This window comes from Bos taurus, chromosome 17 (assembly GCF_002263795.3).
Source record: "Bos taurus isolate L1 Dominette 01449 registration number 42190680 breed Hereford chromosome 17, ARS-UCD2.0, whole genome shotgun sequence".
Classification (NCBI taxonomy): Eukaryota; Metazoa; Chordata; class Mammalia; order Artiodactyla; family Bovidae; genus Bos; species Bos taurus.
In genome coordinates, this window is record NC_037344.1 from 72,646,167 (window position 1) to 72,661,151 (window position 14,985).

Below are 14,985 nucleotides of genomic sequence, written 5' to 3' on the forward strand. Positions count from 1 at the left end.
GAGGAAGACTCCCGAGTCCTCTTCTGCCCCAAGCCTGTGAGCTGAGTTCTAGTCCAGTGGATAGGAATGGACACCACACGCGGCTCGGGTGCCAACCCTTTTGGACGGTTCTGTGGCCATTTCCTCATTGCAGGAGCACTGATTCACACGCAGCTGGATGTGCAGAGGCTAAGCTCCGGGGTTCCATCCTCGGAGCCTCCTCCTCTCCAGGGCTTGGAGCTTCCTGGGCTCTTGGTGCCACATCAGGACTCCAGGGTCCTGCTGGGCCCTGCCTCGGCTTCCCCACCTGGTGCTGCGGCTGGCGGGAGTTGGGCAGTCCCAGACTCGCCTTATTTCCCACTTCCCAGGGACCGCTGTCTGTTCTGGTGTCCGCTACCTCGTGTACTCCACCTGCCTCCTTTGGTGTTCCAGGCAGAAGGGGCAGTGTGGTCCCCGTCCATCTGTCCTGGCTGGAAGCGCACGTTTCCGACCAGTCTCCCCGCTCCCTGGACCCTCTCTTATCTGACCAGTGGTTGTCAATATAACTCTGACTGTCAAGGATTCTTCGAGGGAACGTGTGTGAAGTGCTGCGACTTTGCCTCCACGACCCTGGCCAGTCCTCACAAGCATGTGCGTCTTCTTAACCTCGTCTCCCTTTGGCAGGCTCGAGAGGGAGGCCCAGGTCTTTGCTGGTCTGGGTCCCAGGCAGGCGTTCTCAGGCCATGTGCGTCCTGTGACTCCCGCAGCCTGGCTTCTGGGGCGCCCTTGCCCAAGTGCAGTGTGTATGCCGGCTTTATCGGGCACGCATGCGTGCCTGCTTCTCTTCAGCCACATGACTTCCCAGTGAGACAATGGGATGACCACCCGGCGGGGAAGCAGCCAGGTGGGATGTCAGTGGCCAGAACCATCAGGCCTGCTTTCCCGACGCGAGCACGGACAGACACGGAGGTACGGACGGGGTGTGGCACCAGGGAAGGAGGTGCTCAGCCCTCAGCAGGCCGCCAGTCTCTGTGATTTCAGCCGTCTCCTCCTGTTGGTCAGCGCTGGGCGTGCCGCCTAAGAAAACCCTGATGTCTGTGTTTCCTGATTTCCGTGGTGCCTGCAGACAGAACCCAGGACCTCTGCAGCTGGCCTGGGAGATGTGGATGGGCCGGCCCGCCAGCTCATGAGATGCTACGCGACGCTTCGCATGGAGGGGCCGAGGGTCAGGTGACACCACGGACCCCTTTCTGGCTGTGCCGCGTCATCACTGCCCATTTCAGGACAGGGGTCCACGGTGCGGGCAGGGCCTGGGAGTTGGAAGGAAAAGGCTGGGGGAGTCAGGAGCGTTTGGTATCCAATGCGTGTCCATTTATTTTACACTTACAAAAGAAATCACCCACCCTCTGCCCCATCCCCCAAAAAACAAGTCTCTTTTTACAAACATTTAAAAATTAAAACCAAATGAAGATAGACAAATTAATTTCAGTACAATTGTTTTTCAATGTAGCCGTCATAATTAGAGTTTAAATTTCCTACAAGTGACCAACGTCCAAGTGACTTATAGGGAAATCCTGATTATTGGCCATTTTACAAGTTAGCAAATTCTAGTACAAAAATAGTCCATGTGCTGGAATAGGCTTTCCTTTTACATAGGTCTCAGGTCAGTTTACTGACCACATAATCCGCGTGCGTCCTGGGGCTCTCTCTTCACAATGGCTCATTCATTGTAGCTGAAGCAGCCTGGCGCGCCCCATGGTGGCGGGCCTGGTTCCGGCTGCGGCCGTGCTGGAGATGGCAGGCCCAGGCAGGCCGTGCTGGCCCCGGGGCCGCAGGCAGAGCCCAGCTCCGCTTCGGGCCTGGAGGGCGGGGGCACTGCGGGCAGGGCCACCCCCTCTGTGGGGGCAGCAGCCTGGGACGTGGCTCTGTGTGCGATGGCCCGCCTCCCGCGGTCTCGGTGTCCCTGGAGCCCAGCGAGGGCAGCCGTGGGCCTTGCGGTGGGGGCAGGCGGGCAGGCTACTTGTCCCGCAAGAGGTCCAGCTGCTCCTGGCACTCGGTGAACAGGCGCTGGAAGCGGAGGTTCTGCCCGATGACCGGCAGCAGCTCCTTTAGCAGGTCCCGCTTGCGCAGACCCTGCGGGCACAGGAAAGGCGGCTGAGGGAGCCATCTCACCGGGAGGTGGGGCGGCTGAACAGAGGCGCGGAGCAGCAGGTGCGGGGGTGTCCCAGGAGGTCCTGCTCGTCTGGGCCCCCTGTGGCTGCTGGCTCGGGCACCGCTGGTCTCTGCACTCACTAGTCAGTGGCCAGAGGAGCCTGGCCTTCCAGGCGGGATGGCTGCCAGGGCGGGGCCCCTGGAGGGGCAGCTCTCCAGGGGCCCAGGGTCAAGCCCAGGCAGAGGAGGGGCCTTGGCCTCACGTTCCGGGGTCTCTGCCTTCAGCACTTCCTACACCGCTCCTGCTCCCAGTGCACGAGCACCACGTCTGCCCTGGCCCTCGAGCGACGTGCACTGCCAGGCGGGGTCTCCGTCCACAGATCTCCGAGGAGCACGGCTGCTGAGAACGGAGAACCCCAGCGGGCAGTGCTGACCACTGCAAGAGGAGGCCCGGGTGTTGCAGGGGAGCGGGGCACCACTGCCCACAGAGGCCTGTGGACGCCAGCACACAGCCCGGCATCCACGTAACAGGTTCCACAGGAGACACAGATAGTTGAAGAAAAAACATGGGTACATTTAACACAGTTAAAGGCTGAAAGGCCCCACTGAGGGCTGATCAGGTAACGCGGAAAAGCTGATAAGCAGACACGTTGGAATAAGACACAACACTTTCAGATAAATGGCGGAAAAATTCTAAATATTTCCAAAGACTAAGAACATATTACCTATAAAGGAAAACATGCCAAGATTCACAATAAAGTTTTTTTTTTTTTTTTTTTTAACCACATAGTTCGCGATATCTTGGTTCCCGAGCAGGGATTAAACCTGGGCCCGCATGGAGTCCTAACTACCAGACTTCCAGGGAAATCCCTGGTATTTTTAATACTCTGGAAAAAGCCTTGCCTACTTTTTAATCCAGCTAAACAGTTATTCACATAAGAGATTATCATAAAAAATGTTTCATTCAGGCTTGTAACACCTCAGAAGGGTTACCCCAGGAAAGATCCACTCTGAAAATGTTTTAGGGGAAATACTCAAAGTGAGAGGAGTGATGGTACAAGGCGTATTATCTTGCTAAAGCTGATGCTTTAATACGTCTTCAATACGAACATACACATAAGAAAACAAGAGACACGAATGGCTTGAACTAGGTGATAAAAACAGCCTGTCAGATCATACAAAAGCTGGCCACACCAATGCTGGCAAGAAATACACAGACGGGTACACAGAAAGGCTGAAAGTTAAAGATGGAGAAAGATATGTTGCTAAATAATAAGTGCAGTATTTTACAATTATCAACTAATGTAGACTTTGTGACAAAAACCATCACTGCAGAGTGTGTACAAAGATCCCCAGCACATGCTGCACCACCGCCCCCCACCCCCCAACCGTCTTGGGCAGCAGCCAGACACAGCTTATGGCCACTTTTCCGGTCAGGGACACAGGTCCTGAGACGGAGACCTCAATGGATGAGGCTTCCCTAGAGGGCCTGGCAGGACAGCTCAGGCCCCGGAGGGCGGCTGCTCCGTGCCCACCCTCTGCTTATTGTCTGCTCCACCACCCCCAATCACCACCCCGTACACGTGGAGCTCTGATCTCTGACGGCAAGAAACCTGGGGTCCCCGAGGTGCACTGGGAGCTTATATCACTCACTTCCCAATATATAAAGAGCTGTTGCAAACCAATAAGAAAAACAAATGACACCCAAGTATTCCAACAGGAAATACAAGTGGCTCTTAAACACGTGAGATGATGTTGTCCAAAGGAAGCCTCCAGGGGCCCGTGGCCCCCACACCATCGCGGGCAGCACCCTCCAGCTGCCTCACCTCCTGGGCACCAGTTCCATGGGAACGGCCGATTCTCACCGAGAAACTCAGCAAGAAGGCGGAGGGCTCACACTCAACTCACCCCCACCCCGCCCCCAACATCCAGACAAAGAGACAGGAGAAATATTTTTTTTAAAAAGGCGTCAATTCAGAAGAATGCTGGGACTTTCCTGGCGGTCCAGTGGTGGGGACTCTGCACTTCCAATGCAGGGGCTCAGGTTTGATCCCTGGTCAGGGAACTCAGATCCTGCAGGCCATGCAGCGCGGCCTCTGCAGGATCCACTCCCTGCCCTCAGGTCACACCCCGCTCTGCTGACAGTGTTCCGGCCATGGCAGCCTCCAGGGCCCAGCTGGTGCCCTGCCACCCCCACCAGCAGACCCCCCGGGTGCCCCCCCCCCCCCCGCCCCACCCCGCACTCAGTGGCTCACTCGCCCAGCTCCGCCAGACCAGACGGCGCCTCACTGCTGACAGACGCAGGGCAGAGGCCCCCGTGGTTGTGCTGTGAGGGCCTCCGCCAGGACGGGTGGGCATCGTGCCCTCACTGAGGCTGGGCCCCGTGGTGGAGAGGGGTACCAGGAAGCTCTCACAGCACCCTGGCTCAGGCCTCAGCCCCACCTTCCTGCAGAGGTGGGAGAGCTGCACCTACCACCACCGTGGATTCCCACTGGCTTCCGGTGGACGTGTGAACCGGCCCCAGGAGGTCCTTGCATATTTCCCGGAGTCGGTATTCAAACCCTAGTTACAGAAAACACAGAACCAGGCACACGTCACAGAAGGCCAGAAAGCCGAGCCCAAGCTAAATCACCACGAACGCAGAGCCCAAGGGACCACCGCTCCGTGCACCACCTCCTGCGGCCTGCTGTCTCGGCTCTGGCCCCGACCTGCCCTCTCCCTGGACACAAGCGCGTTCCGGCATGGGCGGGGCTGCGGGAGGAGGGGTGGGCAGGGGCTCTGCTGGAGAGGGGAGGGGGGCAGGCGCGGGTCAGGGGACAGGGGTCCTGGGGCAGAGACATGGACGGCCCTGGAGAGCTGGGCTGAGGACCATGCAGCTGCTGGACGGGAGGGGCCCGAAGGAGGGAGATAGCTGCGGGCCTACGGGGCTCCGAGGGGCGGGGGGCGCGGAGGCTTCCGGGAATAACCTCCACGTGTACCCTGCCCCAGCCTTTCTGCTCACAGCAGGGCTGGATGCCGGCGGGGCCGCCACCTTGCTGAGCAGGCTGTGGGCCCTTGGGACGTCTGGCTGGGGCGGGGCCCGGGGGCCAGGGCTCACCTTCATTCACGAGGTACCGCGCGTACAGGAGCAGCCAATGGCGGTACTCGTGGCTGGAACGCAGGGTGAGCGCCGCGGCGACCTGGCTCTCCAGGTAGGCCAGGGTGGTCTCCTGCTGCACCACGTGAGGCACGGAGAAGAGCCGGGCTGCCTGCCGCCCCGAGCTGCAGGCAGAGCACGGTCAGCAGGCTCTCGGCCAGTGGACCCCAGGCCCTGCTCCGCACTGCCCAGCAAGCCCACTGCCTGCCTCTCGAGCGACAGGGCCATGCGCCTGCTCCCTGAGACAGAGCCCGCCTGCAGGGCAGACGGCAGTCCAGGGTGGGCCTGGCAGGGACCGCATGAGCACAGCCGCCCTCGCCCAGCACCTACGTGGAGGCGCGGCCCTGGACTATGGCTAAGGGTCCGGAGCACAGCATGGCGTCCTGGGGCGGCAGGCTGCTCCTGAAGTCCGCACACTGCGCCAGCGAGTCCTGCTTGTCAGAGACCAGGTTCCTGGGGACACAGGGGCAGTGTGGGCGGGCGCCCTGCACGCTCGCAGGGGCTTCCTGACACAGGTGCTGGCCAGAGGCCAGGCCGGAAATGCCGGCAGACAAGCCCAGGAACGCTCAGGTGCCCCCCGGACGGGACCCCAGAGAGCAGACGCAGGAGCGCAGGCCTGCGCAGGCCCCGGGGCGGCGCGCTCACCACGCGGACAGCGATGGGCTGAAGCAGTAGGCCTTGCCGTCCGACAGGTTCATCACGGGGATCCCGTGCTGCGTCAGCAAGACCTGGGACACCGTCATGTTGCTTCCTGGGGAGACACGTGGAAGGTTCCCGTGTGCCTCGCTCGGCAGCGGGGCCCACAGCCTGCTCGTCGCCCGGCCGGCAGGGCCGCCCCCAGTCCTGAGGGCCCCGCGCACACCTGCCAGGATGGAGTGGAGCGACTCCTCCTTCACCACCACCTCCTGCCTGTGCACGTCCCAGACGGACAGCGTGGCGGCGGCGGTGAGCGCCATGACGTAGGGGCCGGTGCAGTGCAGGGTGGAGATGGGGGACGGCAGCAAGATGGGGGGCAGGAGGCGGCGGCCGCAGGCGGAGAATACCGACAGCATCCGCTTCTCACAGGCGACGCACACCACGTCCCTGGGGGCGGGGGCGGGCGTCAGGGGCCTGCTGGGCCGGCTCCTCTCCCCAGGCCGCCCGGGCTGTCCTGGGCTCACACGAGCTGCCCTAGGAGCAGGTGTCCAAGGACCAGCGCCCAGACAGCGAGCGCCCATGTCCCGGCCAAGACGAGCCAGAGCGGCCCCGAAGGGCTCTGCCCAGACAGGCTGGGGTGGGGCAGGGGGGGTGCGGACCATGGGCACTGTCATGACCCCTCCTCCAGGTGGCCACAGGGGCCCTGGGCTGTGCCTGGCGCTGCAGGCTCTGCTCCCAGTGGGGCCCCCACCTCAGGCCAAGGAGCGGCCGCGGGCGGCAGAACTGCGCACTCTGCCAGGGCCTGGCTGGCCACTTGGCCACTCTGCAGTAGCCTCTAGTCACCGGGGAGGCCATGCTGACACCCCCGCCCTGCCAGCCTCGGACCAGAGCCAGGGGGGAGTGCAGCAGGGGGGGGCCGCAGACACCTGTGAGGGCGTCGCCCAGGCCTGCCGGACGAGCGTGTTTGTGAGGGAGCGTGTACGGCTCTGATGGGCCCTCCCTCCACAGGAAGTGAGTGCGGGTCCCCTCCAGCAGCCCTGGAGCCTGTGGGAACACTGTGGGGCTGAGCCCCGAGTAGAGCTCCCCTCGAAGGGCAGGACCTGGAAAGCGCTGGCCTGGGGACTGGGAAGACCGTCAGAAAGCTTTGCTTCCCTGCACAAAAACTGGGTCCAGAGAAGCAGCCGGCGACGGTCAGAGGCAGGCAGTGCGACCTGCGCACGGCCGGCAGGAGTCTGGCCACAACGCCTGGGGCAGGGTTCCCCTCCTGAAGCAAGCGGGGGGCAGCGCCACCTTCGGGGGAGCCCAGGGACACGGCAGGCTGGGCGCAGTGCAGGGGCCGCCCTGTGTGCCCTGGGGTAAGGCCCTGCCCTTACCCGCTGCCGGCGGCCGTGAGGATGCGGCCGGGGAGCACCGTCTCCCACTCCTTCCCCTCACGGCTGCACTTCAGGCGGCTCAGCTTCAGGCCCCCGCCGGCCGTCACCTCGTTCTCCACCTCGATGTACATGGAGGGGTCGGAGCTCACCTGGAGTAGGCAAGACAAATCTTCAGTGGAGCTGGCCTCAGACGCGGGCCCTGGGGCAGACAGAGCTGCCACCACCGAGTGGGGGGTCAGGAGGGGTGGTCACGAGGACAGGTGCTGGGAGCGGGTGGCCGCCGGGCCTCCACCTGTGGAGTGGACACGCTGGGCCAGAGCTGAAGACTGAAGCCTCTCGATCCCGCCACCCCCACTCAGGAGAGGGGACGCAGGGCCACAGGCGACTGGCCAAGAAAATGAAGCGCGGGAAGGCCTGGCTCAAGAGCAGAGCTGGGGGACGTAGCCTTCAACAGCTGTGGGGTGTGGCAGGCACGGAGGCGGGTCGGCTCCTGGAGGAGGTCTGGGACGCCCAAGGTGCCCAGCGTGCTTGCGAGAGCCCGCTGTCCCTCCAGGTGAGTGTGGGGAGACGGTGCGGGTTGGCATCGGCTCCAGACGGGCAGACAGGAGCACCAGCACTTGGGAGGCCCCAGCAGCTGGGCTGGGTGGAGGGCTGGCCAGGCCCCCGGAAACCAAGTACAGACCCACCTGGCACTACGGGGAAGGCCCCGGGGTGGGGGACCAGCCACTCATGGAAAGAACCGGGGGCCCCACCTGGAGACCCCGAGGGCAGCCTGGGCAGGGCAGCATGCCCCACTGGCATGGGGGTCCCCAGGGTGAGGGTACGGCGTGTGAGGCCGGGGCCTCTGGGGAGGACCACCAGCCCCAGGTGTGTGCTGAGAACAGACCTCACTCCCCCTCACGGCCACCTGTGCCGGGGGCTGCGACGTGGGCAGGCCCGCAGGCGGGTTGGCGCCCCAGGCACTGAGCCCAAGGCCCAGGGCCAAGACTGAGGAGGCTTCTGGGAGAAGGGACCCCTGGGGTGGGTCTTAAGGAGCTGGGCGCCCAGGGGGGCAGCAGGCCTTGGAGGACAGGCCACGGGGGAGGTGCAGGGTCCCCAAAGAGGCTAGCTGCTCCGTAAGACTGGGTGGCTGCTCGGATCAGCCACAGTGCCCCTGAAGGTGAGGGGGCCGCATGGAAGCAGCCCGAGTCTGTGACAGCTGCAGGCTCGCGGCCCAGGGCAAGCTCACCTGGAGGGTGAAGGCTCTCTGGGGGCCTGGCATTGGCAGCTTCAGCGCGGGTGCTGGGACGGACACACACACAGTGTCCTTCTCGGCGGTCAGGGCGGCGGGCGACTGCAAGAGCAGAGGCGTCCCTGAGCCCCGGCTTCTCCTCTCTGAGGACCGCAGGGCAGACGCGCGCCACAGAGGCAGGTGCTGTGGGCATGAGGCAGCTGCCCTGGGGGCTCGAGGACTCCGGGGGGTGGGGCGGCCCAGGCCCGGAGGCGCCCACCGCCAGCCTCACCTGCATGGACAGGGACATGGGCAGGAGCCGCGCGTCCTTGCGTGGCCGCCCCTTCTTCTTCTTCTCCACGGCCTCCCCCTCCAGCTCCAGCTTGCGCTTGGGCAGCGAGGAGGGCTTGGCTGCAGGCGCCTTCTCATCGCTGTCGCTGCTGCTCTCCAGGACGTCGCGGGGCCGCAGCTCCTTCACCAGGCTCTGCTCTCTCAACCTGCACGACATGCACCGCGGTGTTTCCCCGGGACCGCTAGCTGCAGGGTAGCCAATCGAATCCCTACTCGTCCCCGAAAGCCGACAAATGAAGCAAGTTAGGAGAGGGCTTTGCTTGTGGTCCAGTGGCTGGGAGTCCACCTGGGAACGCAGGGGGCACGGGTTTAACCCCTGCTCTAGGAGGACCCCACGAGCCGCAGGGGCAACTGAGCCCGCGCGCCTAGAGCGCGTGCTCCGCAACCAGAGGCCACTGCAACGCAAGGAGCCCGTCAGCCGCAGCCAGAGCAATGAGGGCCCCGTGCAACCAGAACTACGCACGATGAACACACGCTTAAAAAGAAAGAAGGAAGCTATCGAGTCACGAAAGGTGTGGAGGAACCTTAGGCATATTATCAAGAGAAAGCAAGCCAGGTGAAAAGGCTCTGCCGTGCGGGTCTGATGACACCTTTTGGAAACGGCACGCTACGGGCACAGTACGGAGGCTGGGGCCATGCTGGGAGCAGGGGAACCCCTGGGGCGGGCTGCGCGGGAGGGGCCCCCGCCGTGTGCAGGCTGGAGGCCCCTGCGGGCGCGTGCGCTCACTGGCACTTCCTCCCATGTGTCTGGGCTGTGGACTCTCATATTCTCTGCTGCTATCAAGGGGGAGGGGAGGATGGTGGGCGTGACGCCTCACCCCGCAGGCCCTGCTGGGACTGTGAGCGTCTAGAAGGCTGTAAGGGACGGGATGACGGCTCCCAAGGGAGCCAGCCTGGCGGCCTCGGGGCCCGGGTCACCCTCCCGCGTACGGGAGTGGGCGGCACCTCGGCGCCCCTCACTCCCTGTTTAGGGTCCGGGGCTGGGAGGCACCTAGGTGCCCCTCACTCCGTTTAGGGTCTGGGGGTGGACGGCACCTCGGGGCCCCTCACTCCCTGTTTAGGGTCCGGGGCTGGGAGGCACCTCGGCGCCCCTCACTCCCTGTTTAAGGTCCGGGGGTGGGTGGCACCTCAGCACCCGTCACTCTCTGCTTAGGGACACGCGAGTCATCTCCCCAGCTTTCCGGAGCACTCAGCCGCAGGACGCTGCAGATCCGCCACCCTGCTGACTGCACACCAAGGTCAGAGGCCACGCTGGCCTGCACGACAGTGCCCCACGCCCTTCCCCGAGAGTGAGCCCTGCCCAGACACGCTGGTTCCACGTTTGGTTCAGCCCCAGGGCAGCACAGGTGCTCCAGCTCCACAACGCCGTCCACGGCAAGGACGGGTCTCGCCACAGCTGCTGCCTTCTCTGGGCACCGGCCGGCCGAGGGGCTCCTGCAGGTCTCGGGCCCCTGTCCCTGACGTGCTGAAGAGGACACAGCTCCAGGAAGGGACTGGCGCCCCTGGCCTGTGCCAAGGAAGGTGGCCTGGCCCCGCTCACACCCCCCCCAGCCCTTGACTCGCTGGACCGAGCAGTGAGCTCTGTGCCTCAGCGGGCTCGCTGTGAGGTCTCCCTGGGGGCAGAGAGGCTCCAGGCTAGTTGCAGAGGCTGGAACGCTCAGGCAGCCGGTTCAGCAGGGTCCTGGCGCCCGGGGGGTTGCTGCCTGTCCTCGGGGAGGTAAGGACGCACTGTGGGGACTCAGAGGCCTCCAGTCCCTCACTCTGTCTCGGCTCCCGACCTCCTGGCTGGTGAGTGAGCAGGAAGCCGGCACGAGAGGCTGGAACCCACCCACCCCCGTCTCCGGGGCCCACACAGCCACCACCTACCTTTCTGCGGCTGTCGGGGTCGTGCTGGCCAAGGCAGGTGTCCCCGGCGTGGCTTTGGAGCGCTCCGTGAACCGGGAGTCGAACGCCTTCATAGGTTCGATCTTGGACGGGGTTGTCAGGACGGAGGGGGACGGGGTGGTGGGAGCAGTGGCCGTGTTCACGCTGGGGTGAGTGGAGGGAAGGCCACGTCACACAACCAGCAGGGCCGGGAGTCTGGGCTCTGTGTGCCGTGGAGCCAAGGAGCCAGGCACGAACATTAGACTTCCATAAACGACTTCCCTGACTTCAACACCCCCATATACTACCTCTGGAAGGCAGCCCCCCGGCGCCTGGCATCTGCAAGGCTGTGAGCAAACGCCTGGCATGCCCCTCTGCACGTTCCGAGAGCTGCTGGGGCACAAGGCCGGGACGGGGGCTCCACAGGCCCTTCCTCACCTCGGGCCTGTCTCCACCCCAGCCTGCTCTGCCCACAGGTCTAACCAGAAGTGCATGGGGTCCCGAAGCCACCATCCCCTCCTGCCGCTTCCTTGGCCAAGCACGGCACCTGGGCGGCTCCGCGCGCCTCGGGGGTACGGTCCAGCGCCCCCCACCACCCCAGGTCCAGGCACGTCCCACATGCTGGTCCGAAGCCGTGGGGCCTCCTCTGGGCTGACCTGGGCCAGACCTGCAGGTCTCCCAGGACCTCGTGCAGGCCCAGCACCCTGCCCTTCCCCAGGCTTCCTGAGGGGCCTGGTGGACCCACGCGTGCTCCCTCCCGGGCCGCGACCGTGGCAGAGGCTGTAGTAACGCAGGCCCTGGAGTCACCACAACTGTCAGGCACAGGCCAGGGCAGCAGCTGGGTCTGGGCACCTCCCGGGTGGGAGTCCTGGCCTGTGTCCGCACCAGGGAAAAGCCAACCTTTCATCCCGCGCCCCACGCCCCTCCTCAGGGGTTTGGGGCTCTGCTCTTGTGGCCGTGACCCTGTGGCCTGGCTCAGCCTAGAAGAGGTACTTCTGGAGACCTGCCTGGCAAGGCCCTCAGGGGACCGGCTCCTCAGTCACGCTCTTCTGCTCCTTCCCCACGGCCAGCGTGGCGTCCAGGCAGTGGGCCGTGGGTGCCCCCAGCAGACGCATGCTGAGTGTGGGGGAGCCGGGCTGGGGGGACACGAGCAGACTGGCTGAAGCAGGGCTGGCCCTGTGGCTGCCGACTCGGAGCCCTTGGACCCTAAGCACTGACTCCTCTTCTGAGCGGGCCCCCATCTGAAACCCAGCCCGTTCCTCTCTTCACCTGAGGCCGCCCAGCATCCCCGGGACCTGCCCCTGGCCCCATGGACTCACCCGTCCTTACTGGCAGCGTCGCCCACAGGCCGGGTGCCAGCCGCTGGCTCGGTGGAAGGCTTCGAGGAGCTGAAGGGGATGGGCGTGCCGGGGTCCAGTGGGAGCAGCTGTGGGCCGCTGTGGGAGCTGAGCATGGGGCCCGCCAGGGAGCCCGAGAGCGGGATGCTGTTGAAGAAGGCCGTGGAGAAGTCCCTGTCACCGAGAAGGGGAGAGTCAGCCAGTCTGCAGGCGCTGTGCCGCATACTTTCACAGCCTCGACACCCCGGTGTCTGGCCCAGGGGCGATGCACTTTTGGGGCGGTTTTCATACAAGTGACAAAGAAGTAGAAAAGAAAGTAAAACCACTTTGTACACTACACTCAGTTGGAACCAAGTGAACTGGCACTTTATGTGCCACTAAGAGAAAAATCGCAACCGTTAGCTGTCAGACGCCTCTGATTTTAAGATGCACCCTGGCCTGAGGGTTAACCCAGCAAGCATGTCTCGGGGCTGGGAAACAGGGCACAGGGGCCTCCCTGCCGTGGTGGCGGCCTGACGGCCTAGACCAGCCTCTTTCGAGGAACGGCCAATGGTCTCGGTCTCCTGGCGTTGCTGTGACGCACTGCAGGGCTCTGCAGAGGGCCCTCGGATGCCTCGCCCGCCCTCCCCATGGGGCCGCTGTCTGGACTAACGCACCCCCAGAGCACGTGCCAAGGACGGCACACGGAAAACACAGGCACGCCTGCTGTTTTAACTGTCGCCCCAGCTTGACTTCACGTGCTACGGGGGATAAATTCCCAGAAGGAAAAGTGGGACGTGCACAGACGGTTCTGGATAAACCGTCCTCGGGGTCCTGCTGTGAGGTCTACCTCACAAGCTGTGTATGGCTGCCCATTTTTGCACACACTCACCACCGGTTTTATAAACTTCTTCTCCTCTGACTATCTGAGATCAAAGTGGTACGTTACTACAGGTTTCTTACTGTGCAGTCGCTCAGTCCTGTCCAGCCCCACGGACTGCAGCATGCCAGGCTTCCTGTCCTTCACTATCTCCTGGAGTTTGCTCAAACTCGTGTCTGTTGAATCGACAACGCCATCCAACCATCTCATCCGTCATCCCTTCTCCTCCTGCCTTCAGACTTTCCCAGCATCAGGGTTTAATTTACAATTATTTTGATGCAGGGTTGAAAATTTTTAATCTAGAAATATCTGACACTCTTTTTCTGTGAACTGTTTGCTCATTTCTGTCATCCATTTTTCTATTTTTTTTTTTTTTCATCCCGTCAATATGTATTGAGTAGCAACTGTGTGCCCAATGCTGGGAATACGGTGGTGAAGAAGACGGCCATGGTCTCTGCCCACATGAGTGTAAATCTCGTGGCCAGCCAGCCAACCACATCTGTAATTTTAACATTACTACTGTAATCAGTGCTCTGAGATCGGTCATGCTAAGACATTTAACAGCAAGTCTTGACCCACATTAAGACCTTATTCTATCTGATTACTGGTCTATATTACTAAGATCTACTTACCATATTTTTAACAATTCCTGTATGGACAGGAAATATTTTCCCCAGGATGTTGTGTTTTGACTACTTACCATGTAATTTTTCTTGCAAAAAACGTTGTATTTGTGGGGTTTAACTTTTGTGTAATTTGTAGGAAAGATTTTTTTACCTCTGAGGTCATTAAAAAAAAAAACCTGAAATGTTCAGAATGCTACTCTCTGAAAAGTTTCTGAGCTGTGCAAAACTGTAAGTTGAAAGATAGGGCTCCGTGTTTTTAAAACAGTTTATCCTACTGAAGTGTAACTGACTTACTCTGTCGTGTTTGTCTCTGCTATACAGCGGAGTGACTCAGTTACACATGTACATACGTTCTCTTCCGTTTGCTTTATCACAGGGTATTGAGTATAGCCTCCTGTGCAAGAGTACCCATCCCAGATGTAGCCGTTGCACTTGCTAACCCACAAGCCCCCACGACACCCCCCACGCCCTCTGCTCAGCAGCCACACCTGTTCTCCACCCCGCAACCTGTCTGTTTGCAGATCCGTTCATTTGCGTCATGTTTTAGATTCCACACGTGAGTGGCGTCATCTGGCATGTCTGTGACTCACGTCATGTACCTTGATACCCTCTAGGTCGTTCCATGTTGCTGTAAATGGCGTTCTTTCGCTTTTATATGGCTGAGTAGTATTCCGTTGTATGAATATACTGCATCTTCACACATCCATCTGTTGATGGGCATGCAGCTTCTTTCCACGGCTTGGTTAGTGTAGACGGTGCTGCAGTCAACACTGGGGTGCATTCCCTTTTGAACGACAGCTTTCTCCAGGTACGTGCCCAGAGTGAGCTCGCTGGGCCACTGAGGAACCGCCTCACTGCCTTTCACCGTGGCTGCACCGACTGGCCTTCCCACCCCCGTGCAGGAGGGCTCCCTTTTCTCCACACCTTCTCCAACGTTGGCTACTTGCAGACTTCTTAGTGACGGCCATTTGGACCAGTGTGAGGTGCTCACTCACTGTGGTTTAGATTTGCATTTCTCTAACAATTAGTGATGCTGCGCGTCTTTCCACATGCCTGTTGGCCATCTGTGTCTTTTCTGGAGAAATGTCTACCCAGGTCTTCTGCCCACGTTTGGATTTTTAAACCCGAGCTGCATGAGCTGTTGGTGCATGTTGGAGATTAAGCCCTCGGTGGCTGTGTTGTCTGTGCGTGTTTCCTCCCAGTCCACACACTGTCTTTTCATCTGTGCATGGTTTCCTTTGAGGTGTGAGTTTGATTAGATCTCATTTGCTTGTTATCTTTTTTGGTTTATCAAGCTGGGCCTTAGTACAGACATGGGGGCTCGCCTACGGTGCTCTTACTGTGCGAGGCCCTGACGTTCTGTCCATTCTTCCTGAGCAATGACACCAGGAAGATGACGGCCAGGTGGATGTACACAGCTCGACATCTGTCATCTTCACTTGGCTGACAGCCACTGCCAGACACGGCACCTTCTTCATCTGGAAA

The 14,985-nt window shown here is 61.4% G+C and overlaps 1 protein-coding gene across 5 annotated transcripts in view; it reads right to left on the reverse strand.

Annotated features, from left to right (window-relative positions):
- Positions 1-1,307: 1,307 nt before the first annotated feature.
- Positions 1,308-14,985, reverse strand: part of HIRA (histone cell cycle regulator) — a 45,586-nt gene continuing 31,908 nt past the window's right edge. For all 5 annotated transcript variants that reach the window (XM_024977884.2, XM_024977883.2, XM_024977882.2 and 2 more), the window contains 11 exons: positions 11,998-12,189; positions 10,682-10,843; positions 8,757-8,961; positions 8,483-8,587; positions 7,255-7,403; positions 6,108-6,328; positions 5,891-5,996; positions 5,576-5,698; positions 5,207-5,370; positions 4,583-4,671; positions 1,308-2,091 (listed from right to left, as the gene is read on the reverse strand). In XM_024977884.2, coding sequence (XP_024833652.1) covers positions 1,975-2,091; positions 4,583-4,671; positions 5,207-5,370; positions 5,576-5,698; positions 5,891-5,996; positions 6,108-6,328; positions 7,255-7,403; positions 8,483-8,587; positions 8,757-8,961; positions 10,682-10,843; positions 11,998-12,189 — 1,633 coding nt within the window. In that variant the 3' untranslated portion in view covers positions 1,308-1,974. The remainder of the gene's footprint in view (positions 2,092-4,582; positions 4,672-5,206; positions 5,371-5,575; positions 5,699-5,890; positions 5,997-6,107; positions 6,329-7,254; positions 7,404-8,482; positions 8,588-8,756; positions 8,962-10,681; positions 10,844-11,997; positions 12,190-14,985) is intronic.